Here is a 13619-nt window from a genome sequence, read left to right on the forward strand (position 1 = left end):
CTGGAGGAAGAATGGAGAGAGAGCAAGAAAGAAAAGGGATGTTTTATGATGACAAAATGAGAGTTTGAAAGGTCAATAAAGAGTAGGATGTGGTAATACATGTAAAGAAGGAGAGATGAGTGAAATACATCAGCTCTTTTAATGGTAATATCAACATTTGAAGAGTTAATGATGGATGATGGCTGCAAAAATCCCCAAAGAAAAACAATCAATGCTCATGATCGATCAGTACTGATAAAAATAGATCAAACTCAGCTTCCTGTCTGTCATAGCAGTTCTGCTCCATTAAATCACATCCAAAAGAAACACTATTTTCCTTCAATTCATGGCAGTTTTATAGCAATAAATAACATTTATGTACCGTCTATCTAGGGATCAATAAACTAGACTCTTTATTTAAAGGATTATTTCAGTATTATTCCACCTGGGCTACGTTTCACATAATATATGGGTTTGAATGACCAATAGAACAAAAAGTTTTGCTCTAGTGTATATCAGCATACAGCAGTGAAACCGGCTGCATACATCCACTAAAAGTCGTTGTTTTGTGGCTGACCAGCTCAGAAAACCACTCTGGGTTTCTAACATTAAAAAAAGGAGATAGCGCTTGTCAATTTGATTCATTATGGGTTAATAAAATCAGAAAAAACCTCTTCAGTGCCTACAGAATCCTTTGAAAAGCATGAATTCTATTTTGTAAAACACAGGAGTTTCTGGTCTACCTCATAGATTACATTAAAGGGACAGTTCAACACCTTTCCTTGACTGTGTTGCATAAAACTGTGACAAAAACAACCGCTTTTAGTAGATTTGCCTGGATTCAAAGCATTTGCCAGATCTAGAGAAATGGAAATTTATGCTGCAGCCACGACTGTCTGTTTCACTGCTGCAAGCTGAAGCGATCTGGATTAATTCCAAAAGTTTTTATGGTAATTAAGACCCCCAAATGTATAGACATAAAGCCCTGCAGCCTGTTGCACCAGCTTTGTTTAAGTTCCATCTTATGTTATGGTGAAAACTCCACACTAAACCCTGCACTGAAATTTGTTTCATTCTATTTTAGTGCCACTGTTTGGCTGCACCATGTGGGATTTTAACTATTTGAGTATCGTCCAAATTAACTAAAATATTGTCTCAGATCAGTGTTATGTTGACTAAAATTGTGATCTTTGATGACTAAAAGTAAGTTTAGTTTTTGTCAAGATGACTAAGATGGGACTAAAATGTAATTTAGTTTTTGAACATTCAAAATCCCTGATATTTCTCCACTGTGGGTAAATCTGTATAAATATAATAAACCTGTATGTATTCTTCCTCTTAGCTGCAGAAAGCAGGGACCCCAGGTTTGTTAGGGTGCATAGAACACACTCCCATGATTTGGTACCAGATTTAAGCAAGAGAATAAATGTTTGGACTAAAATATGAGGACATTTTATGGACTAAACTAGACTAAAACCATAAAGGGTACATATGACTAAAATGGGACTAAAACTAAAGACTAAAACTGAGATTGACCAATCAGTGAAGAGCATATTTAAATGTAATTTTTGTTACCGTGTATCTTAATACATCTTAGTGTCGTTCATCCATGAGCAATGGTGAAAGTCATCAAAATATCTCCTGAAATCTCCTGGACCAACGGGCCTCAAAGAGAAATTTCTGAGATCCACCAGTTCCAAAGCTCTTTTACCAATATTTGAACACTGATGTGATGGTAAATGGATTGATTCTGCACCAGTCAGCACTCAAATATAACAAATCAGTTTAGCACTTTTTAAATTATTAAACAGTATGCACACATATTTGACCCAAGTTTGGTGCTCTGCTAATTTAACCAAACAATGTTTGATCTTAAAGGGATATTTTGGTATTGTTGAAGGTGAATTGTATGAGGTATGTAGCAGTAGTCGCAGCATTAGCAGCATTAGCCTTCAGTGATTTCAGTGAGCATTGCTCCTTTAAGAAGGACTTCAGTACACACTATTAGAAATTTTGAAGCATTTTGATTTTTTACCCAGAAAGCCTCTGTATTTTTGTTTCTATTTTGCAATGCAAGAGCTTGTAACATAGCCAAAGCCTGCATTGCAAAATAGTGTAAAAACCCAGACGCCTTCTAGGTAAACAAAAATGTTTCAAAAGTTTTCAAAATGTGTATGTTTGAAATTCCTTGGAGAAACTGTACCCATTTGTTACAATGTATAGCCTAGCTTCCTGGCCAGTACAACCAGTGAATCCTTAACTGGAGGCTAATGCCACTATTACTGCTACGTACCTCATTACTGAAATATCCTTTTAAGATCACACACTGTATGTTTAAATTAAAAGGTACACCTCATATGACTCAGTTTAAAAAATACTGAAATATTCCTTTAATCTCAATATGGACAAAAGTATGTGGCCACACCAGTTAACTATTGAATTCAGGTGTTTTAATCAGACCTGTTGCCACAGGTGGATAAAATCATCACCTAGCCATGCAGTCTCAAACATCTGTGATCCTAAATGGGTCGTTCTGAAGAGCTCAGTGACCTCAAGCGTGGTGCTGTGATGGATGCCACCTTTACAATAAGATGGTTGGTGAAATGGATATTCCACAGCCAACTGTTAGTGCTATTATTAGAAAGTGGAAGAGTTTAGGAACAACAGCAACTCAGAAGACCACGTAAAATCACAGAGCAGGGTCAACGACTGCTAAGGTGCATAAAAGTCACTCAGTGGAGTTCTGAACTTCCACTGGCATTAATGTAAACACTAAAACTGCAGCAGGAGCTTCATGAATGGGTTTCCATGGCCGAGCAGCTGCATGCAAGCCTCACATCACCATGTCTAAGGCCATGGACTGTGGAGCAGTGGAAACCTGTTCTGTGGACTGACCAATCACAGTTCTCTGTTTGGCAGTCAGATAGGTGAGTCTGAGTTTTACCTCCCTGACTGCATCGTTCCATCTGTGAAGTTTGGTGGAGGGGGGAATAACGGTATGGGGCTGTTTTTCAGGGTTTGGGCTCAGCTAAACAGCCCTACTGAAATCGTATGGGTTCGTCTATCATTCCTCCTTTTCGGCCACTTAACCTGCTCAAAAACGTAAGAAAATTAGCACATACATAGATATAGGTTTCACAAATTGCCCTCTATAGCGCCACCTTTTGTGCTTCTATGGAACAGCCCAAAAAGTTTCAAGCTAGAGTTGTGAAATCTGGTGTGCAGATTCAGCTTAGGGAGATCTACAAAAAAAGTCTCCTGGAGTGAAACCCTAACCCCAACAAGAAATCCACTATTTTGAATAAATTAGCAAAAATGTAGGTGTCCTGGGCCTGTTCCAGGAGTCATTTTTGATCGTACTAGTCCGAGAGATTACATCCCACCAACAACAAAATCTTTAATTTCCCTCAATCTTAATGCTTCAGATATTTACCCACGCCGATGAAATCGGCAGGGGGGGTAAAGGGTTCCATATCTTTGTTTATATGTGTACAAGATAACTTGAGAACGGAAAGTTGGATCTTCACCAAACTTTCAGGGAATATTGGGATAGTGACAGGGAAGAATCGATTAGATTTTGGTGATGATCTGCATACTCATTTGGTTTTTCTCGGACTTCGAATTTTGAACACCATAGTAATCAATGGGAGCGTAAGTTCCTCAGTGGCGCTGCTTAGGCGTGGGTCTGCCGCCTCAGACGGCCATTCTAGTTTGGAGAATGCTATGCTTCCATCTCTGTGTGACCGGCCCTCAACTCCATCCAGCACCTTTGGGATGAACTGGAACGGATGTGAGCCAGACCTTCTGGTCCAACATCAGTGCCTGAGCTCATAAATGCTCTACAGAATAAAATTTCCTACAGAAACACTCAAAAATCTTATGGAAAGCCTTCCAGGAAGAGTGGAGGTTGTTAGAGCTGCAAAAGGGGTCAACTCTATATTAAAGCCATTGCAGCGCCTGCTGGTGTAATAGTCAGGTGGCCAAATACTTTTGTCCATATAGAGCATATCAGTTGGTACAACCCCTTAAATGTTAGCAGGGCATAAGTGAGATCTTACATTCAAACCATGCTATGTTTGAACTTACAAAGCTGGTGCAATCCATAGCAGGTTTAAAAATCACGGCATTACCCTCTAAATACCCTGCAGAGTCGAATTAATCTTTCTGAATTCCTTGAAAATCAAACCTTCCCAAACCAATAGTGATAATCCACGACTACAGAGGTGTTCTTCCTCTCATGCACACACCTCCAGTAAACAGACTGTGCATTTTTAAGGTGAACAGACGTAAGGACAGACGGACACAGAGCTGCATACCAGTGCAGCAGAGGGGACGTTGCCTTTGGGACTGGTGACTATGCTGTTTCTCGTGCTGTTTGTCTGGGGCTGTGCAGGAAACACAAAGTGCTACATTAGTGCTCAGAAACAGGGAGAGGTGTCTTCTGCTGTAGTAAAGTGGGTGGTTAGTGCGTAAAAATAAAACAATAAAAGAAATGAAAATAGCAGAGAATCAGAGAGATCCAGAGACAGAAATAGAGGGGAGAAAGATGCACCGTCCAACTTTATAAACCCAGACTCTCTCCACATTATTACTACAGTGTTAATTAGATAGAGAGGTTTACACCATTCATCACCTGGCTGGATTTCTATCTGCAGTAAAATCAATCAGAGCTGGAGTCTTTCTCTTTCTATACTCTTACAGTGGCGGAGGACTTTATCCAGCAGATGGCAAATTAAAGCGCTGACAGCTGTGAACCTCTGCAAACATCTGTCACATATAAGAAAACAAGCCATTCTGACAAACTACACGAGCTCTTCAGCAGACATTAGAGGCTCCTAACGCATCCCTCCTGAGTAAACAGCCTCTCTGCAGAGGAGGAGGACGAGGAGGAGGAGGTCAGGAAGCAGAGACGCAGCACTTATCAAAGGCTAAACAGGCCAAACACAACACACATGATGCTATAAACAGCCCACAACATGCCAAATATACACACAAGACTGAGGAGGATTCACGAGGACGTAACCGACAGCTCTGCTACGACAGCATGCACAAATACATGAATGCAACAGAAACAACAGCTAATTCATGCTTGGAAACAGTCAGATATCTATAATCACTGCACAATATTTTCTTCGAGGAGATTGATAAATATGGAGCTTTATGTTTGCAAAACTATCTGCAAATGCGTGAAGAGATCTGCACACAAATTTGCAAATGCATTGATAGATTTGTAAATGTGTGTACAGATCTGCAAATGTATGCAAACGTTTTGCAAATTTGCTCAAAGATCCACAAATGCGTGCACAAATCTGCAAATGTGTAATTGTGGACTGAGATTATTATGGTTCAGAAAACTCACTCTTTTTTGCTTAAAGTTGTCAGAATACTCACAAGCTATCAGTTACAGCTGAAGTCTGCCTCTTAATTGGCTGTCATACACACTTCTCTGAGTCTGAAGAAGAGCAGTTCTGCTCAAAACGTCACTACTTTGGTGCAATAAATAACTATACTGTTGGAGCCCTGCAGTGTGTGAGACGTTTTTCTGTTCTTTTGCAACACTTCTGCCGTGCAGGATCTGTGAATGTGTAAGCAATGGTTTTTTTTTGCCCTCAGCGCAGACTCACAGCCAAGGCTGCCTACCTCATAGCATATGCATCACACAAAAAGTAGCAGTTCAGACCTAATAAAAGCTCTATATAATGTCAACATGACAGGAGTAAGACTGTTGTATTATACTGTTATTGTTCATATTTTCAGTGAAAGAGCGAAGAAATAATTGCTTATTTTCTTCAAAATTTTACAAATTTGCAGAAGTTTTGCACCCATTAGCAGATCTGTCAGTTCCAGTGTTACTCAACCCTGCTCAACCAAAGAGCCAAATTGTTAAAAATACAATTGCAAGGGCCACAATCTAAGTGGTAACAAGTTGTGAAAAGATGGGTTAAAGTGGCAATAAATTAAGTTTAGGCTGACAAAAAAGGTCTACAAGTGGCAAAAAAGGGGTAAAATGGGCAAAAAAATGATAAAATTGGGGACAATAAGTAGCAGATTTGGGTGAGAAGTGACAAAAAACTAAGTTACAGGTGGGGAAATTGGTCCAAAAGCAGCAAAAATTGGTGGAAATGGGCAAAAAGCAGCAAAGAGTGACAAAAATGGGCAAACAGTGGCATTTAATGGCAAAAGGCAGCTTGAAAAGGCAAAAAATGGTAGAAACAAAAAAAAAAAAACAAAAAAGAAAATGCAATAGCAAAAAGCAGAATATAAGAGGCAAAAACTGGTTAAAAAGGGCAAAACTGGGATAAAAGTAGCAAAAAATGGCAGAAAGTTGCGAAAAGAAGCAGCAAAAATTGGTGGAACATCCTCTCTGCCAAGACGAGGTTTCAGTGAGGCTCTTTGCTCTTGGATCCGTAAAGAAATGTGGTCCAGTTCTGATTTAACAGCCACTATACTATAGCTACAGCTGAGCTGTTAGCTACCCCTAACATTAACCCTTCAGAGGCCAGTATGTTTATACATCTACGCTGTTTTTAATAGAACAAGATCACAAAAACTCAAATAACAACAAGAGAAAATGTGTCGGTTTCTGCAGAGCTTAGCCATTTTAGGCTAATTTAAGGAATTGAGACGACAATTCTAAAAATAGAAAAGTATATAATAATAATATCCTCTGGCAAATTTGAGCTGTATTCATTCAACACAGCCAAAATTGCTGAAAACAGAAAACTGAATGGCACAAAATGTCCATTAAGGCATCAGTTTGCCAACTGGGGTCCAGGACTGTCTTAAAGGTTAACGATCGTGTCATGATCACTGTCAGCTGTCAGTCAGTGTTCTGGTGCTGTAATGTTAAAGACAGACATATTTGGACTAATTGACATAATAATTGATATCAGGATTAGAAGAAGTTTGTTTACTGCTGTTGTACTGTTCCCTAAAGCAGGGGTTCTCAACCTTTCCAGCCCAGGACCCCCAAAATAAAGTTGCCAGAGACTGGTGACCCCCACTGTACCTGAAGGTGGTTGAACACATCCATGCACATTCAAGAATAGTTATGTGCAGACAAAGCTGCCCATGAGGAGGGAAAAAGGAGAAAGTTTCTGGGAACCAGCCAAACTGGGGGCCAGCAAAATCCTGGTCCATAGGGAAGTTAAGCTTAAAATGAAATAACTTTTGTTAAAAACATATTTGAAATGGGTTAAAAAAATTACTTAAATTAGTGAATAATGGCAAAAAATGGTGGAAAAGGTGTTGAAATTGGATTTTTAAAGAACATAAATGGGTTAAAAGTGGCAAAAATTAGATAAAAGTGGCCAAAAAAATAACCAAAAAATTGATTTAATTGGCAAGACGCTGTACAAAAAGTGTAAAAAGTGGATTTGAAAGTGGCTGAAATGGTGTAAAAATTGAGGGAAATTAGGAGGACTGGATGAAAAATTGATATAAACTGGAAAAAATGGGATAACTGTGGTTAAAATGGGGAAAAAGGGGTGTAAAAAAGTGGTTAATAGTGGCAATGATGAGGCAGCAATAGGCAGAAAGTGGCAACAAATGGTTTAGAAGTGACAAAAATAGGCAGAAAAAAGTGGTGGAAAGGGTTTAAAATTGACTCAAATGGGCTTTAAGTGGCAAAAATGTGCTAAAATTGGCAAATTTGGTGTTAGAAAGTTATGAAAAAGGGTTAAAATTTGGTAAAATAAAGTGGCAAAACTTTAATCTAAAAAATATTCTTAGTTTTTTTAAGGCATCTGGTGACCCCCTCTTAGTGCCTCATGACCCCCAAAGGGGTCCCAAGCCCAAGGTTGAGAACCACTGCCCTAAAGAAGAAGTACAGCATCGAACAGCAACAATCTTTTTGTTTTGTTTTTTCTTCAAAAATCAGGACAGTCCAGCTTCTCTGCAGCCTTCAGCAGAAGAAAGCGTTCCTGACCACCAGAGTCTCCTGAAATCCTTTAAAAGTTCAGTTTTTGTTCCTAAAGTAATATTTAGTAGCATTAGAAGTTTGTGAGGATCTACTAAACTTTTCTGTGACAGTTGTGATTGAGTAATCTAGGCTCACTTTTATAATACTTAACCCGGGCTCTTCTGACCCTAATCTAAGCCGCTAATATTTATTTCTGCATCCTGCAGTATTTCCCCTATAATCATTCAATCAAAGAGCATTTCTCTGAAAGAACATCGTGCGGTGTTAATCCAGGCGTAAAAGCACAAGAAAGCCGCCTGTTTCCTGCCATTACTTCTCTCTTGTTGCTCTCAGCGTTAGCACCTGCTCAGAAATCATTTAAAAAAGAGCAAATTTCCTGGAAACTGCCGGAGAGTGAGACGAGAGTGTCGGACAAAGAGAGAAAAGAGAGGGAGAGTCGGAGTAAAAGCAGGAACAGAGAGATCGCTGCAGGGCTGGAGTGACGTCAGGGTGCAGCAAAGGAGAAGCTGTGATTATGTAATGATGGTTTAATCATCTGGTGGGAAATAATCTGAGATTAGCATCGGGACAAACGGGGAGGGGGAGGAGGGAGGGTATCAGGAGAGGGGAGGAAGAGGAGGAGAGGAGGAAGGAGGAACGGGGAGATGCAGGTTAGAGAAAAGTGAAAAGAGAGAAACGGGTCAGGAGAGTCAAAGAGGAGAGATTTAACGTTAAATATCACACTTTTATCTTCTTAAATGTCATGTCAGAATAAACCGGGTTACTTTTTTGTATTCTGGTTTTACTGTTACTGTTCTTTCAGCTTGTTTTCAGGTCCATTCCTCTTTTTCTGTGTGCCTCTGTGTTGATTAAGATCTTACTGGAACAGATTTCTGTCAGAATCGTGACTAAAACTCTCATTTTTAAAAACTGAAGTGTTAAAATTTCAAGTCAAAATCATGTTCAGGCTCTATGAATACAATCAAAGAGACAGGACAGGCCCGGGTAGATCAGACTGGAGTTTTGGATGGGCTGACTCCATCATGTCGTTGGTCTATTGGCGGGCTGATTAGCTCTCATCTGATCAAAATCTCATTGATTGGCCAATCGAAGAGAGAGAGAGAGAGAGAGAGAGAGAGAGAGAGAGAGAGAGAGGGATGCATCTGATTCAGATCAGTTAGACAGACCTGCAAACAAGGCAGTAAAGGAGAGATATAAGGCACGATTCCCTGATTGTTTTACATCAGTTAGGCTCTGAAGAACTGGAACTGCATGTACAGGAAAGTGCAGGATTTGTTTGCATTACAATGATGCTGTGATTCTTGCACATGCTAAACTGAAACTCACAACAGCTTGAGACAGGCTGCCTTGATTGGAGCTCACCTGTGCTAAGTTAATCTGATTGGACATGATTCTAAAGGCTCACACCTCTCTATAGAAGGCCTCACAGCTGACAGTGATATCAGAGCAGAAACCAGGCCATGAAGTCGGAGGAGCTGCAGAGCTCAGAGACAGGACTGTTGAGAGTCTACAAACACAGTTCGGCTGCTCTGAAGGTCCCCAAGAGAACAGCGGCCTCCAGAACTTTCACATGGAAGAAGTTTGGACCAACCAGGACTCTTTAAGAGCTGATCGCCCAGATAAACCGAGCAATCAGGGGCGAGGGGCCTTAGCCAGAGAGAGAAATCTGTAAAGAAGACTGGCAGAAAATCCCCCAGTCCAGGCGTGCATTTGCATAAGCATATGATGCTTGTTGCACCACGTTTAAAAAGATTAAAGGCTGCTGATGGTGCTTAAATAAAGTACTGAGTAAAAGGACTGAATACTTCTGTAATGTGACTTTGCAGCTTTTTATTTTTGATGAATTTGCAGAAATGTCTAAAATTCAGTCTCCACTTTGTCATGCTGGAGTACTAAATGTGGATTAACCCTTTAAACCCCTTTTTTTTATCATATTTAATACACACTTTTGTGAGACCTGATCATTAATCTCCTTTATCACCTAAATAAATGATAAAAATGCCTTCCAGTGGATTATAAATGGCCAGAATGCACTAAATATGATGCAAAAATGTGAAATTTTTTGGCAATTTTTCTTTTTGTGAGTATTTTGGTAGAAGTTTTAACTTAAAAAAATCAGAATTTTCTGGCTATTATTTGAGGTTTCAGGCTTTACAAGGATACTTCAACATTTTGGCAAACTCACCCACTGCCATAATCCCTACAGTCTTAGGAGTAGGTTAGTTACCTTTAGGCTACGTTCACACTGCAGTTGAAAGTGACCTGAATCTGATTTTTTTTGCTCACATGTGACTCGTATACGATTTTTTTTCTGACAGTGTGAACAGCTCAAGTCACGTTGAATCTGACCGTTTTGAATCAGAATCAGGCCACTTTCGTATGTGGTTCTGAATCAGATACATATCTGATCTTTTGGAAGTTGACTGCAGTGTGAATGTAGCCTATATGTCAGCCCTGTGGTTGACTGGCGACCAGTGTTAATTTCATCGACTAAAACTATGACTAAAAATGTCTGTTGACAGCCAAAAACTAGACTAACAAAAACAGATCTGTCATGACTAAAACTGACAAAAACTAAGTTTAGTTTTCGTCTAGATGACTAAAACTAGACTAAAATGTAATTTAGTTTTCGTCAGACGTTCGAAACCTGTGATATTTGTCCACTGTGGGTAAATCTGTCAAAATTCAATACTTCTGTTGCTCTTCTGCCTCTCAGCTGTAGAAAGCAGGGACCCCAGGTTTGGCAGGGTGCAGAGAACACAGTACCATGATTTGGTACCAGATTTAGACAAGAAAATAAATGCTTGGACTTTAAGTAAAGACTAAATGTGAGGACTTTTTATGGACTAAAACTAGACTAAAACTAAAAAGGATAGAAATGACTACAATGAGACAAAAACTAAAATTAAAAATAGCCGCCAAAATTAACACTGCTGACGACCAGTCCTGGGTGTACCCCGCCTCTTACCCACTGGCAGCCGGGAAAGGTTCCAGCGCCCCCATGATCCCCAACGGGATAAGCGGTGTAGAAAATGCATGGATGGATGGTAACACCATATGTTTATAGACCTGCTCTCTTTGTAAAGGAGATCACATTTAACGGGAATGGACGCTCTAAGACGGACTGATTGATAGAATAGAAATGAAGCACACTGTGCTGCCTGATGTAAAAAATGTGCTATAAGTTTGAACTGACATGACTTTAGCGCTGAAATTAACTGCATGAATTACATGCAGTTTTGTCCCTCAGGCACACCGTAGATGTCAGAGTCTCCATGCAGCCACAGCTCAGAGGACGAGTCAGAAGTCATCTGGACCTTCTGTTATCGAACTTTTACCTTTTTACTGCTCACTTTGGATGTTTGCATTCAGGTTCTTTTTTCCACAGATAACCCAAAGTTGCTACTTTTGAACCCCAAAAAGTTCCTTATGTTCTTTCAAAATAAAAGCAGGTTTTTATCCACATAAGAGGTAGCTTCATATGGTACAAAATACAAAATAAAAGCATGGCAGAAGCTGCTATGTAAAGTGATAAACAGCGGTTATTTATTGAAATTCAGGGATTAATTGTGGTTCATTGAACTCCTTAATCCAAACATAGAGGTCTGCATCTGAGAAAAGTTAAACCTTTAATCTAAACAGCGAACAGACTCAGACCACACTGACTCATGCAGGCTAACATGCATCAAACACAGCAGACATACAGCACACACATTTAAACAAACACTGAGTAATGCATCACGCCGCAAACACCCGACAGTGCAAAGAGCAGCGACCACAGAGGGAGTGAGGACGGCGAGCAGAGGAGGTCTGATCTCATCCGTCCGTCAGAGTCCCTGCAGCCTCACTGTTCTCGACAGGAAGTGAAAGCAATACGCTAATGAGAACTGGTTTGGCACGGGGAAATATTTAAGATGGAAATGTCTGCAGTGGAGTGATGCAGAGTGACGGCTGTGCCAAAGAGAGACAAGAGGAGGAAACACAGGTGCCGCAGACAGCCACGATTACCGTCAACCCTTCAAAATAAAAGACTTAAATATGCTTACGGGATATTTCTCCTTATGCTGATTACTTTAATTTGTAATGTGTGCTCATCATTCCTGATGAGTAAGCATGGGGAATGATTTCTGAACGATTAAGCAGTCATTAGGTCTTACTTTCACAGACATTCAATGACAGAAGAAGAAGAGGCACGAAGAAGCTAACCTCACTAAAAAATGATGTATTTATTTAACATTTTTATGTAAATGACCGATTAGAGTATCTAGTTTCCTTTTTTTGTGAATTAGGAATATTCTAGGTTTAAATTAACATGGAGTTGTGCTAAATTTTTAGCCTGTTAATCACAATTTTCAGTTTTGAGGAAAAAAAATCCAAGAAAAAATCCTTTATTGAACTGTTTACCTGTGAATCCTTGGAGTGTTTGCCCTCATCATGCTTGAGTTTTAAACTGAGACTTTTAACCACTTCATTACAAATATGAGCTCATTTTAAAGATGGCAGCAACACATCTCAAAAAAGCTGGGACAGGGCCGTGTTTGTGTAGCATCCTCTCTTCTTTAACATCCGTCTGTAAACGTCTTGGAGACCAGCGGCTGGAGGTTTGGGAGAGGAATGTTGTCCCATCCTTGGCTGAAGTAGGATTCTAGCTGCTCAACAGTCCTGGTTCTTTTTTTGTTGGGTTTTTTCCTTCTCTGATGATCGAAATGTTTTCTGTTGGTGAAAGGTCTGGACTGCAGGTAGACCAGGACCCAACTGCTACTTCTTCTTTACCAATTTAAACCAAATGTTGGCTTTTTTAGACCATTTGTGCAACTCCTTTTTCCATTTCTAATCATTTTTTCCTGCTTTCCACTCATTTTTACTTCTTTTTGCCACTCCTAACCCATTTTTACTGCTTTTTTTGCCTCTTTTTGCCCACGTTTGTCATGTTGTATTGCTGGTTTTAACCCTTTTTTTGCCCCTCTTTGAACATTTTTGCTCCTTTTTTGTCACTTTGATCATTTTTGCTGTTTTTCAATCTTTTTACCACTTTTTACCAATTTTGGCACTTACATCCCCTTTTGCTACTTTTAATCAATTTTTGAAGCTCCTTGTCCATTTTGTCTTCTTTTTTGCCACTTTTTTGCCCATGTTTGCCACTTCTTTTGCACATTTTAAACAATTTTTTCCCACTTTTGTATTTTTTTTTTTGTCAATTGAGCCATTTTTTGCCCTTTTTTAAACCTTTTTACCACTTTCTTTGCCACCTCTAACCCATTATTGCCACTTAAATTCCAATTTGCTCTAAATTGTTACTCTAAAACCTCTCTCTACTTTGCAGCATTTTCCTTTCCAGATGTTAGAGCTGCCCACACCATAGGCACTAATGCAACCCCATACCATCAGAGATGCAGGCTTTAGACCTGAGCCAGGAGAACAAGCTGGATAGTTCGTCTCACCAGACTTGGCGTCTGTGGTTTCCAATGAGGATTTCAAATTTTGATTCATCTGACCACAGAACAGTTTTCCATGTAGCTTCAGTCCATGTTAAATGAGCTTGACAAACAATGATTTCTGGAAGTGTTCTTGAGCCCATGCAGTGATTTCAGATTCCCCGAATATTTTGGTGACATAAAGAACTGTAGATGGTGGGATATTGAAGTCTTTGCAATTAAACATTGAGGAACATTTTTCTGAAATTGTTCCACAATTGTTGTTCACAGATTGGTGAAGCTCT

General features: G+C 39.6%; 1 protein-coding gene across 11 annotated transcripts in view; it reads right to left on the reverse strand.

Moving 5' to 3' along the window:
- Positions 1-13619, reverse strand: part of LOC121524964 (calcium/calmodulin-dependent protein kinase type II subunit beta) — a 91209-nt gene that overhangs the window by 20211 nt on the left and 57379 nt on the right. For 8 of the 11 annotated variants that reach the window (XM_041810607.1, XM_041810605.1, XM_041810603.1 and 5 more), the window contains exon 15: positions 4296-4364. The exons of the other annotated variants lie outside the window; for them this stretch is intronic. In XM_041810607.1, the coding sequence (XP_041666541.1) occupies positions 4296-4364 (69 nt within the window). The remainder of the gene's footprint in view (positions 1-4295; positions 4365-13619) is intronic. 11 annotated transcript variants of the gene reach the window in all.

The sequence above is a fragment of the Cheilinus undulatus genome, linkage group 17 (genome assembly GCF_018320785.1).
Source record: "Cheilinus undulatus linkage group 17, ASM1832078v1, whole genome shotgun sequence".
Taxonomy (NCBI): domain Eukaryota; kingdom Metazoa; phylum Chordata; class Actinopteri; order Labriformes; family Labridae; genus Cheilinus; species Cheilinus undulatus.